This window comes from Symphodus melops (genome assembly GCF_947650265.1).
Source record: "Symphodus melops genome assembly, chromosome: 7".
Lineage (NCBI taxonomy): Eukaryota > Metazoa > Chordata > Actinopteri > Labriformes > Labridae > Symphodus > Symphodus melops.
In genome coordinates this window covers 15,481,274-15,500,107 of record NC_136697.1, presented here as the reverse complement: position 1 = coordinate 15,500,107, position 18,834 = coordinate 15,481,274, and the positions used below count along the sequence as shown (strand labels likewise).

The window sequence follows — 18,834 nt, the reverse complement described above, 5'->3', positions numbered from 1 at the left end:
GGACTTTCTCCTGTGTTTTTGATGTTTGCGTGTGTGTCGGTGTGTTATGTGGGGGTTGGGCGGTTGTGGTTTGTGATAATAAGGTTGCACTCCAAAGGTCATCTGTCGCAGTCAAGCTACTTTTGCTATCAAAAGGTTCAACCAAGGTGGGACAACGCAGTGTCCTTCTTTACTCACTCTCTCTCTCTCTCTCTCTCACTCTCTCTCTCTCTCTCTCTCTCTCTCTCTCTCTCTCTCTCTCTCTCTCTCTCTCTCTCTCTCTCTCTATCTGTAACAAAATATCCACGATGCTTGGTCATCATGACCTGTTCTGTACTGCTGCAGGGCTCTGATATACCATGTTGCAGCGTTGCAGTGCCGTAAAGTTAGCGGAGCTCGTAGCATTGCACATGCTGTTCTGGGAAAAAGCGATTCCTCTACACAGGGTGTGTCCGGTAACCCTGCCAGCACGATAAGAGCAGAACGGGCCCCCGGGAGTCCAGTCATTCAAATTCTGTGAGAAAACCCCGTACAATGGATTTACCAAAAATAGAAACCACAAGCTGCATTACAAAATAATGATAAACACTTTGCAACCTTTGATCTGTTCTACATGTGATAAAGGGGAAATTTGCAAGTGAGTAATGATAAACATGGTTTATCACAAGTTCAAATCTGTGCGAGGTCACCGCAGTGTCGCTCTGCTGATGATGGCTCTTTCAATAAATACTCAAATTCATAGAGACTGATTTTCTCAAAGATCTGAAAAGTTTCTTGTTTAAAAGAAAAGTATCATCTTTGTGAAGAAAAAGAAACAAAAAAACCCAATAACATTAAACGTGAGAGGAGTGATTAGTTGACTCTCTCTCTCTCTCTCTCTCTCTCTCTCTCTCTCTCTCTCTTCCTCCAGCAGCGGGCAGGTCAGCCTCCTCTTTGCCCCTCCCCCTGCTCACACCTGGCGCGCAGCCATGAATGTTGCTGCAACTCCGCCGGCTCTCATTGGTCCCTAACGCTCGCACCGCTTCGCAAGAAGGGAAATGACTAACCTCTTCTCCCACATGCCCTGCCTCGACTTCCCCTCTGCTTTCACTCTCTTCCTCTCTCTCACCTCTAGACACATTTGCAATGGTCTGCTTCGCGGTACTCGACTGTAAGTGATACAGGATTTGATCCGATTTTTCCTGCTTCGACCGAAGGAGGTGGAAAGTTCTGAATGGCTGCTTTGTGTCTTTTAGTGTGTGTATTTGTGTGTCTGTGTGTTTGTGTGACGCGGTGTGATGTGCGCACCATGTGTGTTTAGAGCACAGGGCTGGTGAATGTTTTATTTGTTTTAGCTGACACCCCTGCATTTCTGACATTTTTACTTATTCGTCATTCCAACCGCCGCATAGCTTCACATGTGCACAAGTTTGAAAACAACTGCAGGTCTGAACCTGCTATGAAAGAGAAATAAATGTAAAAAAGCGTTGTTATTGCATGTTTATCATCAAACTAATCTATCTGTCCTTCCCTCCTTTTTATCCTTCTCTCTCTCTCCCCAGAGGAAGTGCCTTCCCTGATGTCTGCTGCAGCTTTGACCTGCTTCTACAGCTGAAGCTCCTCCCCCCCCACCCCACCTCGCTCGCTTGCTGCCACAGTAACACGAGTACAAGGACAGCGACCACACCCTCCTCACAGCCGACTCCCTGACCTGCTTCGTCCAACCACCGACATCACACATCCACTCCTTGACGACAGCCCCTCTGCCAACTGACCAGCCTTACCGCAGCAGCCCGACACACCACCAGGCCCAAGCAGCATCTCACCCACCCTGCCTTTAACCTTCGCCTTCAACCCTCTAAGCCTCCACTTGGTCCTCAGTGTCCTTAACCTACGTGTTGCAGGCCACACCCAGACTATCACCTTTGTTGCCTGCTTCACTGCACCAACCATAGGACTGTGTTCTTCATCTTTTGCCTCCTGGGCTTTTGAATGTTGCAGAAGAGAGAACCGCTCAGCAAGAGAAAATTCAAACTAAGAGTGAATTCATTGTAAGGCGGAGTCCTCCCCAGGATATAAACATTTCCTCTTTGGTTGACTGTTTAGGATATATTTCCAGCATTTACAGCCAAGCGTAACTTTGCAACATTTCACTTTGGAACAGGATCCCTCTCAATCAATAGGAACTTTTTATATATATATATTTCATTTCAACATAACATTCACAAATCACAGACTATAACAACAGATAAACAAAAAAAAACACCTTAAGGTTGTGGATTAAAACCTTAGAGGTTCTTTATTCTCCAGCGTGCAGATTTAAACTCGGAATACCTTTTGCCAGCTTGTTGCCATGACAATGAACATGGCACATATTCGTGACACAAAGTGGCTGACACTTGAGGTATGCAGGGAGTTCCAGAGGGGCACCTGCTCACGCTCCGACCAGGAGTGCAAGTTCGCTCATCCGGCCAAGAGCTGTCAGATCGACAACGGACGGGTCATCGCTTGCTTTGACTCGCTCAAGGTAAGAAATCAGAGGCAAGGTTTGTAAACAGGAAGTCTAGTGGTCACATCTTGGAGAAAATGATAAGCCGATAAGAGAACAAGCACATTCAGTCTGACAAGCAGCGAGAGGACATTTAGCATGTTGTAAACTTGAAGCAATAGTTCCCCACAGCACTCAAGTGCACCGTCTGGACACAGCATGTGCTCTCCTTGGTCCCGCCTATTTCTGGTCAGGTGACTACAACATGTGATCAAAGAGAACAGAGAGGAGTGAAATGAGGGGGTTGAAGCTTTTTCCAGATTCAGGAAGTAGAAGTCAGGCATTGGTAACACTGCACTGTGAAGCTTGAGTGTTTGCTGCACTATTTTTATACTGGGAATCATTCACATTTCAGAACGGTTACATAGTGGAGAAACACTGTGGCATGTAACCATTACTTCAACACTGAAAGGGCAAACAATGCTGTGTGCCAGCTTTTGTAAAAGAAAACATGGATGAATAGGCTATCACATGTACAGACTGATATGGATGCCCTGAGCACAACATGTTCCGACAGTTAGAAACAAGGCGATAGCGTCATCATGTAGATCTTAGTCAGACAAACCACTTCCTGTATAAAGGAGCTGGGGGCAGTTAGAGGGGGTTTGTGTCTGTGTGTTTGGTGGTTTCTATATAGATATACTGTAGATGCAAAGACAGGGGCTGATTGGGTCAACGTCTGCGTTCATTTTCCAATTTCAGGCAGAAAAGCAAACACCCTTTTTCTCATTCTCTCTCTCTCTCTCTCTCTCTCTCTCTCTCTTTCTCTTTCACAATCGGTCTTATTATCGGAGCACATGATCTCTAGAGATGGGCGGACCCCAGCCCAAAGTTTCCAGCATTGACACACACACACACACACACACACAGGTTCGGCTGCGAGTGTTTTTCACTTCTGTTTGTATTCTGCCCCTGCAGACATTGGTGACTCGTGGTCATTGGCAGTGTTCAAGCCGAGGCAGGGTTATGATGAGGACAGCGTGTGTGAGTCGACTCACACAACAGTGTTTATGGCCAGATGTGGACAGAGGAACATTGTCAAGCCCAAGCTGAAGTCTTCCCAAGTTTCCTCACAATGCGCTAATGCCTAGTGCATGTGCTAAATCGAATCACTGTTATGACATATTTACTCAATTTAAGTGTGTTTTTTTCGCTGTCAATCCTATTGTGGAAGTGGCCCAAATCTTTTCTTGACTCCCCTCAACTTTTGTTGAAAAACACAAATCTTTAGGTTTGCCAACTTCTCAGGAGGCAAGAAAAAAAAAACCTTATCCAAACTGTTCATCGCAGTTTACAGACACACATGCTCGGTCACGTGATCTGGTGTTTTCAGTAAATAGTCTGGATACACTGTCTGATTGTTAACAACTTAGGATCCGTCCTGTGATCGCCTGAGTGCTTACCTGTAAAATGATCAGGCAGTGACCAGGCAAAACGATCAAACAAACCTACAACGTTTGGGCCAAAACTGCAAAAAGGAACTACAAATCCCTTTTTCGAAACATAAGTTAAAAATACATACATCACACATGATTTCTTCATCTGAATTCATCATGGACATGGAGACATTAACAGATAACACAGTAGTGCTTTTATCTCAATGCTGAATGATCTCAATCGGTAAAGTTTTGTTTTAATAGTCTTTCTGAGGTAAAGGTCATCTGGCAAATATACGTAGGCTTTTTTAAGGCACCAAGGGGCCTATTTTAGTTGATTGGACTCATTTTCCACTAGGACTCCCTGTATTAATGGAGATGGTTGATACTTTTTTTAACTGTTTGCCCCATTTTTCCACTGGTAATGAAAAACAGAGCAGGTCTCTAAAACCCACAGTGGAAACAGCAGGAGGAAGCTAGAGGGGGTGAGAGAGAGAAAGAGAGAGACAGAGAGAATTTAAGTGGATGGAGGACAAGAAGCAAAGGCTGTTGTTCCGATGTATACAGCATGGAAATAAGACATGAAATAAGGATTTCTTCTTACGCAGTCCTACACGTCGTCCACACGCTGTCAAATCACATCTTACTTTCCTTTCACCTTTAAGGGTTTTAAATAGGGCAACTGATCAATGTAGTTGTCTTACATGAACTGACTTTGCTCTCAATTACACGTCTTTCACCTCTTTGGCCCCCTCACCCACCCTGTGACACACTCTGCAGTCTGCAGTCTGCACCCACTTGAACATATGTGCACACACTCTCTGCCCATGAGAGAGGATCGGCCTTCTTCTTGAGAGGTGTATAATTAGACCAGGTCTCACATGATCACCAGTGCATAGTTGAGCGGGTCACACCCAAACCCAGTCGTTTTCCCAACAGCCTCTCTCTCTCTCTCTCTCTCTCTCTCTCTCTCTCTCTCTCTCTCTCTCTCTCTCTCTCTCTCTCTGTCACTCTATCATTTGCTCTCTTTTTTTTGGCCTCCTTTTCACATGGTCCACACACCAGACATAGCCTCATACAAAAACATGTGCCTGCAAAAAAAAACCAAAAAAAAAAACCCCACACTTGTAGACTCTACGTTGAGGGGATTAGAGCAGGGAATAAAAAGTTTGACTTTACTCGCAAGCTTTCATTGGAAGACGTTAATGAGTAATCAAATGTGGATGAGATACACCCAAGCAAGAGAACCAATCAGAACAACCATGTCGTGTCGGCCACAGAACTGAAGCTAAGTCGTCATTGTGTGCAATTGTCCGTACACGTACACTGCACGACACGTGTATGTGGGAGTGTTCACTAGCCTTAAACTTGGCCTTAACCTCAGTGTGGAGCCTTTTCTGTTGCCTGTGCAGCACAGACAGCTCAGCTATGTCAAAGGGGGGTAAATATTTGGAGAAGGATAACGACTGCCAGAACTCCCTGATTTAAAATAAGCTTTGCAACTTTGTCTGTTAATGATAAACCACTGAGCAGACAAGTTAGGAATGATACACTGACACTAAATCTGTAAGATTAATACTTTGGCCTAAATATTTAGATCTGCTTAAATACTAACGTAAACAGGATAACTGATGAGACAGGTGGACATGTAAGCTATGCTCCTCTGAGCTGTGCTGTTTCTGACTTTTAAAAAAAAAAAAACAATGTCGAGGATGTAACCGACTACAGTAGCTCTAATCACTTGCGTCGTTTCAGTACGGCCTTCTTCTCAGATTGGACCAGGTAAGTCAGATCAGGTTTCAGAAGTAGGTGAGCTAAAGCCTGCCTCATTTGTTTACACTTTAATAAGTCTGAAATAAAAAGTCTCACACAGTCAATAAATGCTGTAACTCCAACCCCACCCACACAGAGGTCGACTTCCCGCTTCTTTCAAATACTGTACCCTCCTACATTTATCTATTGCAAGACTGTTCTAGTTCACTCCTCCTTCAATTGTTGTCCTCCTCTCTGTTGCTTGTTTCCATTCTCCACCCATCTTGGTTCGGCTCCCTCTACTTGATTTGCCGCTCAGTCGGGTTTCCACCTCATTTACTTCAAGCCACACCCATCCCTGGACAGGATGGTTCACATTACTCCCTGGTAGACCCTTACACGTTGACACACAAACTTGTACACACAAACGTAAACAAATGGAATTATCGAGGGCCGCCGAGCGACGACCTTGTGTGAACTCGAGACTCGCAGCAAGTCTTTGTTTACACCCAACAGGTCATAAAAAAGAAAAAACGAGCTGCTTCTGTCTACCAAAGAGAACAGCTTGACTGAATACAGCTTAGTACTTTGTACTTTGTCTACCTGCCAGTCTGACACACCCACAGTCATCATGTCTGAGTTCTGAGTAAGAGACTAAATGTGTATGTGCATGAGTGTGTTTGGGTTCTATGTGTAATAGTAGCAGTGTGCTGCGGGTTTCTTTGTGTTAGCAGATCGTTCTAAGCCAAGATTACATTCCTGCAGAGCAGAGGGCGGGTAAAATACCTCTTCTATATCCCTCTATCTCTCGATCTCTTTCTCTGTCTGTATCTCTGCCTTTCATTTTGCTGACCTTATTTTGGCGCCATGTTTATGTGCAGTGGTAGCATGGAGCAGTGAAGTTGAACGCGCACACACACAGACTGAGCGGTGGTCGGGCAGACAGACATGTGGGGTAAACATTAGCAGCGTTGCTATAGTCGACAGTGTTTTTTATGATTTCAAACAAATCATCAGGCCAATCTCTGGGCAGTAAAAGCAGCACGATGACATGCTCTGTGTGTGTGTGTGTGTGTGTATGTTTGTGTGTGTGTCGGCATATGGTTGTGAGCTCAGAAGGCTAATGCGTATTTGTTAATGCTGCCAGCCTGACAAACACTGCACAGTACATTAAGAGACCCACTGCTCATGGCCACGTGCAGGCAGCGATTTCTTTGGCCACTGAAGAATTTGTGAAATCGAAAGTTTAAAACAATGTTGATTTTTTTTTTATATATAAATTTAGCTTCGCATAGCTTTATTTTTAATCATTTCTTATGCTGCTGAAATTGGATTCTTTAGCGGGACAGAGTTTAATGTAACACATGTTATAAACCTGAAACTGTTCGACTAACGATCGAACTTCCTCAGTGGCTGTCTAAACAGATCTGTGCAGCATCGAGACGCGATTCAAATGTTGTGTTTATTTGCACAGATCGGTCGAGTCTCTCGTAGACGTGTGATCCTCGCAGACTCTTTGCCAAAGACAGCAAGCCAAAAAAACAAACATCTAGAAGGAAACGAAATTGGCCACCTTTCCACAGAGTGATGATGTATTACAAGGACAAACTTTTCTCCTGCAGGCAAACTAACCACTAGTTCACCTGCACCCCTACTGTTTTAGTCTTCTATTAGTATTCTGCAGCGTCGCTATGAATCAGACTGGGTTTCTCTTCCTCTGCAGCCAATGCATTGAATCTTCTTCCTAATTGGATTTTTAATGGGATATCTTCTCTCCTTTAAATTACCGAGGCTCGGATTCAGCGGTCCACATGATTTAGCTTTTACTAGAGGAGGACTGTTCATATCACGCTGTCGCCTGTTTGGCTGTGCTCGGTCTTTTTGCAGATGATTAAAACGGGCAGGTTTCTCTGGATAACAGCTGAGTCACATCTAAAGGCTTTTATACAAATAAGTGGGATCTTTTACGTCTCTTCCTGCCAGTGAGGATGGGTTTATTCTTATGTCTTTCTCACTTTCACGCAAGAGAGATTTCTGGTAGGAGCAGTCTAATCCAGGCCCACACACACACACACGCACACGTACATGCACACTGACAGACACAACCACACACAGTGATATCCTTTGGTCTGCTCGTTCCACGGTGTGTGCATCCTCGTCTGATCAGTGTGGCTGTGCGTCTTCTCTGTTAGCTTACGTGACGGAAGATCAGTGACAACAGCCTGTCTTTTCTTCTCAGTGTCAGCCGTCCCCGTCGCTCCATCACACTGAGCCCCTTTATATCACCACTGATACAATGATTACTTTTTCTAGCACCCCCCTCTCTCCTTCTCTCTCTCTCTCTCTCTCTCTCTCTCTTTCTCTTTCTTCCCCCCCCTCTTTCTTTCTCATTTTAATACAGACATATCGTAAAAAAATGACATCGCCTGAGGTTGTCTTTGCCTCATCAATTCCTGAATACTGACAGATCAAAGACGTGATACATTATCTTCCACTTTTAGATTCATATATTCCTACATATGTAGGATATAGCCTTGGGCATATGAAGCTAGCATGAATGTCATATAGCGCAAGAATAACAAAGTCGTTTGTTTTACCTCAACAAACTAAAGGCATTGATCTTATTAAGGCCTTAACTGACTCTGACAAAACTACATGCCCTGTACACACGCATTGTTCTCATTCCTTCTTGCTAATGAGGGCGCTCCAATTAAGTAATTCATAAAGGTAATAAAGACATGAATATCCAATGTGAGTAGGTTTAAAGAAATAATCTAACCTTTATGTTTTTTCAAAGTGACTCATTCCAACTCCAGAGCGACATAATAAAGAGGATCATTTAGTTCAAAAGAGATGATCTTATTTTAATCCTAATGTTCTGTTCTGTCTGTCAGTGCACATACACGTTCTTCTGTGTTCCTGTCATTGTTGTAAGCTTTTTCTTTTTCTTTTTTTACTCTTCCATGCAAACAATCTCATATTCAGTCAGTCAGCTCAGCCATGATCCTCCCATTAGACAGGTGAGAGAGGAGCTTGAGGGCACAGCTACTCACTTAGACTCTCCTCTCTCAGCACCTTTCCACGCTGCCCCTCCCTCACGCCAGCTGTTAGGCCCATCAGTCAAATTCACCCAGCTCCTTATCGTTATGTTGATGCCAGAATGTGAAAGAGAAGCTGCATGGTGAGGTGCCCGCTGGAAGTTGTGAAAGGCATGGGAATGTTGGGCAGCGAGGAAACACGTCCCTTATGGCTATCAATCTGTTTTCCCACCCTTGCTCTACTTGTTGTTTTTTTCTTCTTTTTAAACATTCCTTCTGCAGTGTCTGGGCCTGTCAATACCTGAGCTAGTGTTCTTGATTACTTTGGCTGCATTCACACCGCAGGATAAAAATGACCTGAATCAGATTTTTTTGCCCCTATGTGACTCAGATCTGATTTTTTTTTATGACAGTGTGAACAACACAAGTGATGTGTTTTTTTTTTTTCTCAAATCAGATTTGTGCCACTTATATATGTGAATCTCTACAGGAGTCTCAGGCCACATTTTAGAAATAATGTTGACAGCCCATCCAAACAAAGTGAAATGTACACATTTGCTTCTGTTTGGTTTTGTGACATTCAACTTAAAAACTTCAGAAGTGAACATCTTCAGCATCCTCACAAATGATTCCTCCGCTCTTGCTAGTCCAGATATGTCACGCGTCCTTGTTTTTTGACCTGAAACAGTCGCACCACCTGCAGTTCAATTATTGTTAGCCCAAATTAGTTTTGTGGGTCATGCGCAAACTAGTCTCGAATTAAACTAATTATACTGCACAGCATACTGCACAATGTGTATCACTAATACTGGCACCTTTGCATTTGTCTCTTTATATTGAACCGAACATGAGCAGTTTTGGTCCAACCTATTTTTTTACAATGTTGCTCTGTTTTGATAAATGCACTGATAAGATATATGTATGTATATATATATGTATGTATATATATATATATATATATATATTTTTTTTTTATTTTTTTTATTTATTTATTTTTTTTTTCCAAATACAACCTAAAATGTGCATCTCTTGTTCAACTGGATAACTTTTGGTCGAGAATTTGTTGTAACCTTGGTAAAAGTCTCCACTCACTGTTCAGTTCAATCATAACCAGAATAGCTGTCCTCTATTTAAATAGAAAGGAGAGTCAATTTATGTTGTTAAAATACTTGATGTTGTCCTTCCAGAATCATTGAAAAGAATTAGATTCCACTTAATTTTTGTCCAGCTCAATTGGACATCAACGTATGAAGACAATTTGTGAATTGAGTTCTCTACTTTTAAAGGGACTATTTTAGAAAGAAAAAAAAAAGGATTTGGAGCAAAATCCCTTCGTAAATGCAAATAGGAGAGTGAGTGAGTGAGTGTGAAAGCATCCAGTCTGTGCCAGCGCCAAGGCTGGAGGAGATAATCGCACCCCTAAACAGGATTAGGCCAGTTGACAGTGGGATTAGAGCTCTGGATAGGATTACAGTTTGTGAGATCAGATTAGCATAATACGTGCCAGATTGAATCTGTTAGTACTGCAAATAAAATCTTCTGCCTGATGGTGGTTATTACACTGCCTTTAAAAGAAGAGGAATCTTTCCTTGTGTTTCTAAAGACATGGTGCCCCGAAACTAAGAAGGGCATGTACCCTGTGCAGATAGTGACAGAAAGGTACTGAGGAGAGAACAAAGAGGCCGGATCAAGGAAGGTTTTATCAAAGAGAAAAGTAGTGTCATGTGTATCTAGTTTTTCTTGGCATTTGATACTTTAAGAGGCCATGTATCGCTACCTCGCCAACAAAAAAGAAAACAATGTCATTCAGATGGAAAAAAAAACTTTTTTGTTTTAGTTACAGGATTTGTCTTTTTGTGTCACTTTTACTCCTTTATATATTATCACTATCCCTTCTTTCTCCTTGTTCTATCTGTGTGAGATTTTTACACTTATGTGGGACAGTTATGATGGCCCAATCTTGCCTTAAGCAATGATTGCAATCTATTCTCCTTAAACATATAACCTATGTACACCGGGGAACCATAACAATGTGCTGCTCATGATGATGATGCAGCAACCAATGGAAATGTATTTCAAGACCACTAAATAGCTGATTTGGAGGTTTTGCAGGCGTTGATCCTCAGCCTGTGAGGCGTTCGTGCTCTTAGAAAGAAGCACACCTCAGTCATTTCAGAAACAACAGCGCAGTTAGTGACGCCTCACTGCTGCCTGGACCTTGTGATTTCTGCTCAATGACGCTTCTCCCCTTGTCCCACTGGACAAGAGAGGCGCTGTGATGATTAAATGGATGTTCCCAGGCCACCTCACGCTCTCACACTGCGAGGACTGGATGGCTTTCATGAAGTGCTACGGCTCACATCGATACCTGCGTGATTGCTCTGTTATTACTGATAATGAAAAGCACCGAAGTAAACGTGTTAGCTCTCGCAAAGCGAAGGAGCAAGCAAGTCTCTGAACAGAGACTGCGGAGGCAGGATTCAGCTGTAAATAAAGTCACATGAACGTGTGTTTGTGTGGAAGAGATATCGAGAGAGACGAGGGGGAAGGGAGGTGTCGTTGTAAGAAAAAAGGTCTGAGTCAAATAGGTCTAAGTTTGGATCCTGGGCTCTGTGTACGTGACATCTGACCTGAGGCATTTCTGAGAACCAACACCCTCTCGAGTGTGAATAACTGGTTGCTGTGTGTGTCAGTCTGTTTTTGTCCTAGGATTGAGTTGCTGCTCTCTAATGCACATCCTATTTTTTTTTTTACTTACCTGAGACAACAAGTGTCCCCAACTCGAAGAATTTACTTTATTTTCAAAAACTCTTAAACCCCCCCCCCCCCACAAGTTTTCCATCAACACAAACATGTTGTATTTATGTGGCTAACCTCATCACTCTGTGTGTGGTCTGTGTTGTAGCCTGTAATCCCATTTCTCTCTGTTGTTGGTTTGTGAGGGCGGTGGTAATGCGTCACCGGGGGGCATATTGCAACTATTATCGTTGATTAACACTCCCTCTTTCATATCTCAATAAGCTGCACTGGTCACATCAACTCCCTGACCACAAAGCTGTGCTGCATCCATCACTGTGGACACTTGGCCCCACCAGGGAGATATAGATATAATCACTGGGGTATCAGTGTGATACTGCATGGTCCGATACAGAAATGTGAACCCCTGCAACAAGAAAATTAAACAGGGCTACAATCGCGTAAGTCTTCCTCAGATTCAGTCAAATTATGATAGAAAACTCATATTCGAACACACAGTAGACAAAGAGACCAACCACTGGGCCCGGCCCTCTGAGTCTCCGCTGCTCTGCGGCCAAACAAAGCTTCATTCACAGCATGTGTGAGGAGAAAGGGCTTTCATCTCTGTGCATGTTTAGACAGAAGTCATTGTGGAACGCAGTGTGGAGAATAGAGCAGCGTCACACCAGAACAGCCATTAGAACCAAGGCTCACGCCATAACATCACACCACATGGCCAACCCCCCCCCCCCCCCCTGAGCTTCAAAATCATTAGTTTACCATTTGTTTTTTGTCTTTAACCCGACAGCAAACGCTACAGTTTCTTCACCTTTCCTTCTCTTTCACTCTTCACCCATCACACAAGCCCACATGTGGATTCACAACACCTCGCCGCCTGCATCATCTCTTCCCCTTTAAAGGATGGGATGCAGCCCCACCCAGCATTCTTTACACATTAGTTCATTGTTTGCTTAAATCCCACACAGCGACAAAGGCAAGGAGTGTGGTTGATAGTTCGAAGGCAGAGCGATCAGGGTGGGACATGTTATTACAAATTTATCCTCAATCAGACTGTACGGTAGCAGTGGGATTATTGTTCTCTGTTTGGCCTGAAGTATGGTAAGACTGATCTCACCAGGAAAAACACAAACCCCCCCCCCCCCCCTCCCCAATAATACAAAACACAATGTCGACTAACGTTACACGAAGGCAGGGGAAGTTCAACTGGCAGCAGGATTGGGAAAAACAAGGCTGGCTTTGCTGGACAGTTGGCAATATAACAGCAGGACTTCTTATTGTATTTTAAAAGGGAGTTGGCTTGGTAGTATGGTAATCTAAAGGGTATGAAGAAAAGAAAATACTGAACTAAATACTGAACCGAGAATGTGCAACAATTCAAATCGTTAACACAGTCACTTTGCAGTTCTTAATTCAGATTCAGATTTATTGTCCTTTGCAGGAAATTTGCTTTCACCGTTGTACGAGAGACACATAAACAGACATAGATTACATCCTCCACTCTACACATTTAACACCGAAAAACAGAAACACACATTTAACGACACAGTCTATTCACTATTAAGAAGAGTGTTAATTGTTATTTCAATGGAACAAATAAAATGGGACTGCTTTAAATTGAAATGGCGGTCTCAGGGAACTATTAAAGAACACTGTATATTGAACTTTTTATTTGGTACTCTACAAAGATTAGCTCCAAACAGGGGCCATGCCGGTTGTTATACACTCACCATCAAAACGTATGTCATGCAAGTTCAAAAAGTCTGGACTATCCCTTTAAGAATGTTTGGGTTTAGTGAGATATTATAAGCCTCCGCTCCAGGTCTGAATCCTTGTTGACAGAGCAGGTCAGTGATAAGAGATGTTACAGATGGTATCACTGGCACAGAGAGGGGTGCTCTTGGAGGAGTGGTTGCTTTCAGGGCTATGCCAGCAAGAAGGTTCAAGGAATCACTGCGTTGCTGGAGCAGGAGTGTTTGGCTGCTTTGTCACAACCACAAACATGTAGCGAGAGGAGCGGTGTCTTCCTCCTCCTCCTCCTCCTCCTCCTCCTCCTCCTCCTCACTGCCTGCATCTCCATTTCTCTCTCACCTCCCCGCATGTGATGACCCAAACAAATCACTTCTTCTGCAAGTTCTACAATTTCCCTTACACAGCTCTCTCTCTCTCTCTCTCTCTCTCTCTCTCTCTCTCTCTCTCTCTCTCTCTCTCGCTGAAGTTTCCTCTTCTAGGAGCCCATTTTTTATTCTCTGTCTGCCAATAGTGGTTGATGGCTTTTTCTTTGTTTGTTTTTGGAACTTGATGACAAAATAAAGTAAGCTAAAATCAAACATTACCCATAAAACTTAATACACATTTTCATACACCCCACCGTTAATCCAGGGGTCGACAAACAGGTTCATATTGGGTGAACGCAACATGATCCCTCATGCCTTTGCTGCCCCCTCTGCACACACACGCACACACACACACACCTCTCAACACACTCTTACCCTCCCCTTGCTGCATGCCATTGTCACTCTCTGAATAAGTGCTATTAAAACATGCTTTCAACTCCTCACACACGCGCACGACACACTTTCCCCCGAGCCAACACACACACACACACACACACACACACACACACACACACACACACCCACACCTCTGAGTGTTGTCAGAATTCTTCTGAATTCCTGCTCAGCTCAGTGCAAACCTCCCCTCAGCATGACATTCTGCTGAACGTTGTTTTGAAAGATTTCATGACCTCGAAATGAAGCTTTTAATTGGGTTCAAACTTTAATACATAATTATTTAATTCCATACATTCATAAAACGGACATCTTCCTGGTGTCCATGTGTGATGGATTATCTGAAGCTGTATGCAGTAGTAGTTGGAGAGAGGAAACACGGCTCTAATCCCCTTCAATTCTTTCTGTAGGGTTGTCACCTTACTTTTTGCGAGACAGTCTGCAATCATTTTAAAAGCAAACCCAGTGTGAACTCATGAAAGCATTTTCAGACAAGTGGATGGGACAATATATCTTTAAAAGCCCCCTCTGGCATTAAAGTGTCCTTACATCCCCTCCTTTCCTTGCACCTGTCTGGTGTCAGTGACAGTGAAGGAGCTTCGAGAGGGGGGATGAAGTCATGACGGGGTACAGAGATGAATCCCGGTGGGGAAAGCTCAGTCCCCCAGTGTCAGCTCAGCTGTGCCAGAGTGCTGAAAGTAAATACACATCCTGCGTAAACTCTGGACTGCACTGTGCGCGTTGAGTTGACGTCTAGCTGCCACCTGTTACAGGAGCATGACCCTCCATGCATAAGTGTGTGTGTGTGTGTGTGTGTGTATGTGTTTGTTGTACCTCTTATTTAACTCCACCTCTCCAGACTCAGACCTAGCAGCGATAAGGAATCTCTGTCCGAGATCATTATTGAAAGACTTTGACCGCTGGATGACTTCTGATACGACATATATATATATAAGGATTTTATGAGGGGACAGTATTTATAGTGTTGGTCGAACACGTAGCTAAGCTGAACGTCTGGACAGCAGCACAACAGTGTCAGTCATGGCTTCTTGAGCTAAGCACACACATACACACACACACACACTAACGTAGAGACATGTCCCTGCTGGGACTGACAAAATTAGAAAGTTGTTAACAATTAGTGACTGAGCCCAGATCTAATGAGTGTCTGACATTGTGCTTGCTATAAACAAGGTAGCATGCTGTCATTGGGTGTATCCATTAGAACCAGCCATGCACCATTTTTGATAATATAATGTTTCACTATATATATATATATATATATATATATATATGCTTTTTCATTAGACTGGCCTAAAAAATACTTTATTCCGGTTGTTCTTACGTATCCATAAATTGCCCAGATACCATTTCCTATGTGATTTAGCCTGGAATACAATCATCATACATTAATCGGACTCTGTTCTCTTTTCAGGGCCGTTGCTCCAGAGAGAACTGCAAGTACCTGCACCCTCCCCCCCACCTAAAGACCCAGCTTGAGATCAATGGCAGGAACAACCTGATCCAGCAGAAGAACATGGCCATGCTGGCCCAGCAGATGCAGCTCGCCAACGCTATGATGCCCGGCACGCAGCTACCACCTATGGTGAGAGGACACACACGTATTAGCACACCACAGCTACTGTTAATGGGGAGATGGCAGACATGTGAAGGCTCACGCTTACATTGCTCCCTCATTGTCCGCGCAGCACTTTAATCATTTTGATTTCTCTTTCTGTAACACTCCCTCCTTTGTTATTCAAAGAACACCTACTTTACAGTTTATGTGAACATTTTATCCACAGTTATTTCATCCCTCTAATTTTATTTTGCTCTTGTCCAGCCCATGTTCTCGGTTACACCAGGAATGGCTACAAACGCCAGTGCAGCAGCAGCTGCAGCTGCTGCCTTTAATCCCTACCTGAGCCCTATGTCACCCGGCTTGATGCCCCAAGAGATCATGTCCAGCACCCCTGTCCTCATGGCTTCCAGCCCAACCATCAGCCAAGTCCCCAACGCTGCTGCTGCTGCAGCTCAGAAACTGCTGAGAACAGACAGACTCGAGGTAAATTACAGACTAAGAGAGAAAGCTGTTTTTGGTGCATTATGTTGCATAGATTCATCATACTCCTCTCAATGAATTCCAGGAAACTTCTAATAAACTCATGATGATTTTCTTTCTCAGCAGGAGGGGAGTAAAACATGCCTAAAAGACAAGTGTTATAAACAGGTTTAACAAGCCACAAATAATAGAATCCTTTATTTGACTTACATAAACTGTTTATGAAACTTCATTAAAATATTTATAGTAAGTACGCCATGTAAAGTGGAAGCTGATTTAAAGAGGTAGATCAAAATAAAAAGTGTCTGAAAAAAACTGTAATATATTTTGAGGCTGTGATGCAGAGTTAGTAATTAAATTTTTACTTTTAATGTACCGCCTCGCTCTCACTCTGCCTCATTTATATCCAGCACACTTTGTACTTTTGTGCAGCGCGCCTTTCGAAATTGCGTTAACCAAGCACAAGAGATTAGCCTTAACTTGTTGAATATTTATTTGAGTGGGAAGAGCGGTAATGATTTTACATAGCAGCAGTGATAGTGAAGCAGCAGCAAATGAACACGTTCTTTCCAGCCACTCTCACTGCTCAAAGCAAAACATTTGCTGCGGCAGCATTGAATTCTGGTCGTTCAAGGCTACTGTCAGCAGACGAATGACTGCATCTTCCTTCTCTGCTGTGGCCACTGCTGTTCAGCCTAGAAAAGAAGCCTTTGTTCTCTGGCTCTCATCTCCAACTATATGAAACTGTGTTTCTGCTGCTGGAAATATCTAAAATATTTAAATATGAATTTATTTATTTAAGAAGAACTGTGCAATTTAACTTAGTTTCAAAACAAAGCATAAAACTGATGTACTGCTTCAAGAGTATATTGCTAATTTCCAACTTGGGTCCCTACCATGTTTCAATACTTAATTTCCTTGCTGAATATTCTTTAGGGTTTCACACAAAAATAAAGAAATCGATAACCACACATTAAAACCATAAACGTTAAGCAGTTCATCAAAAAGAGGTTTCCAAAAGCCTTGTAGCACAGCGTACATGTTGGGATTTTGTCTGCTCTTTAAAATCACATAACAGATAAGACAGCAAATAATAACACAACATGTTATTCATGAAACACTTTACATTTAGAAAAAACATCATGTTCGAAAATAAACAGTATTAAAACATTTTAAATAATGATAATAAGTCTGTTTATATAACACAGGTTTACAAAGTGCTTTACAATAATCAACAACAAGAACAAACCAAAATACGAAAACATAAACCACAGCAGGAACATGACTATATATATATATATATATATATGTATGTTTGTGTGTGTGTGTGTGTGTGTGTGTGTGTGTGTGTGTGTGTGTGTGTAGTCGATGTGCCAGGTGAAGTCCTTCCACTCAAAAGAAAACTGAAGAGAAATGTCTTTAGATAATGTTTGAAAATACCCATGTGCTCATGCTACCTCTTTTTTGAAAGAAGGTGCTGCCCTCTGGTGTCTCACATACAGACTTTTTAAACATGTCGGAGACATCCACTGTGCCAACCGTATCACAGCTCTTTGTTGTGTTTATCATGTTGAGTTAGTTGCATATAAAGTGAAAAAGCTGTTGCAAAGCGTTTTTAGTGTAATGTTTTTTAAATCCATGTGTTGCAGTTTTGTTTAAACAGGAAACATGCCGTAGATATCTACAGATCTGATCTTCAGAGTGAAAGGCTGTTAAAAAAAGAGGAAGGCCTGGAAGCAGAGTATTTAATTTATTTATGAAACTGCAGGTCTTGTGCATTTTTAGGCGTCATGGATGTTTTAGCTATGCACCCTATGCCAGGTGAAAGGGAAAGCTTGATGATTATTGGTTGATATGTTGTTGGTAAGGACACAAAGAAGAAAATCTTTGCTTGGACCTATTGTTTGGGCTGCATTAATTGTTTGAAGGCGACTACATCTTTTCATGATTTGTTCCTCATTTCATTTCCAGGTGTGTCGGGAGTATCAGAGGGGCAACTGCTCTCGGGGGGAGAACGACTGCCGCTTTGCCCACCCATCAGACAGCACCATGATTGACAACAATGACAACACCGTCACCGTGTGCATGGACTACATCAAGGGTCGCTGCTCCCGGGAAAAGTGCAAGTACTTCCATCCGCCAGCCCACCTACAAGCCAAAATTAAGGCTACCCAGCACCAGGTGAACCAGGCCACAGCCGCCGCGGCCATGGTGAGCAGTCTGTACATGCAAGGTCACACTCAGTCACACCCAAATGATAGAGATTCGAAATGAATTCAAGCGCCTCTTCTTTTACAATCAGGCAATAAGCAATATTTCATGTTTGTGTTTGAAAGTGTGTCATCTTTTGAGTAGCTGTTTTTTCAGTTCTGCTTTTACAAGGTCACATCTCAAAGGTCTGCTAGTCAGTTTAGGTCCAATCTGCTCAGAACCAGATGGTATACATAAAGGAATCAGACAATAGGACATTCTCATTGACATTTATGTTTTTGCTTTCTTCCTAATTTTTCAGAGTTTATAGATTGTCTGTTCCCTGATCATCTAATCAAAGACAACAAACAGAGAGCTAGTTCCCCTCTCCCTCTCTCTCTCTCTCTCTCTCTCTCTCTCTCTCTCTCTCTCTCTCTCTCTCTCTCTCTCTCTCTCTCTCCCTCTCGCTCTCATTCTGATGGCCTGGTCTTGTTTGTGACACCTTTGTTTATGTGCTTCCTTTCTATTACTTCTCTTCCTCTTGACATTATTAAAAAAAAAATGGATTCCTTGTGCTTTCAGTCCTGTCTCTCAGTAACAGCACCTCTGAATAGTAGTGTAGCCACACAGCTTTTCCTACATGCTC

General features: G+C 42.9%; 1 protein-coding gene across 14 annotated transcripts in view; it reads left to right on the top strand.

Annotated features, from left to right (window-relative positions):
- Positions 1-18,834, top strand: part of mbnl1 (muscleblind-like splicing regulator 1) — a 46,051-nt gene that overhangs the window by 17,226 nt on the left and 9,991 nt on the right. For 12 of the 14 annotated variants that reach the window (XM_079347626.1, XM_079347634.1, XM_079347628.1 and 9 more), the window contains 4 exons: positions 1,521-2,485; positions 15,372-15,542; positions 15,780-16,001; positions 17,970-18,209. In XM_079347626.1, coding sequence (XP_079203752.1) covers positions 2,312-2,485; positions 15,372-15,542; positions 15,780-16,001; positions 17,970-18,209 — 807 coding nt within the window. In that variant the 5' untranslated portion in view covers positions 1,521-2,311. Of the gene's footprint in view, positions 1-917; positions 1,130-1,520; positions 2,486-15,371; positions 15,543-15,779; positions 16,002-17,969; positions 18,210-18,834 lie in introns of those variants that run through there. The other 2 variants (XM_079347635.1, XM_079347631.1) reach the window with 2 other exon arrangements.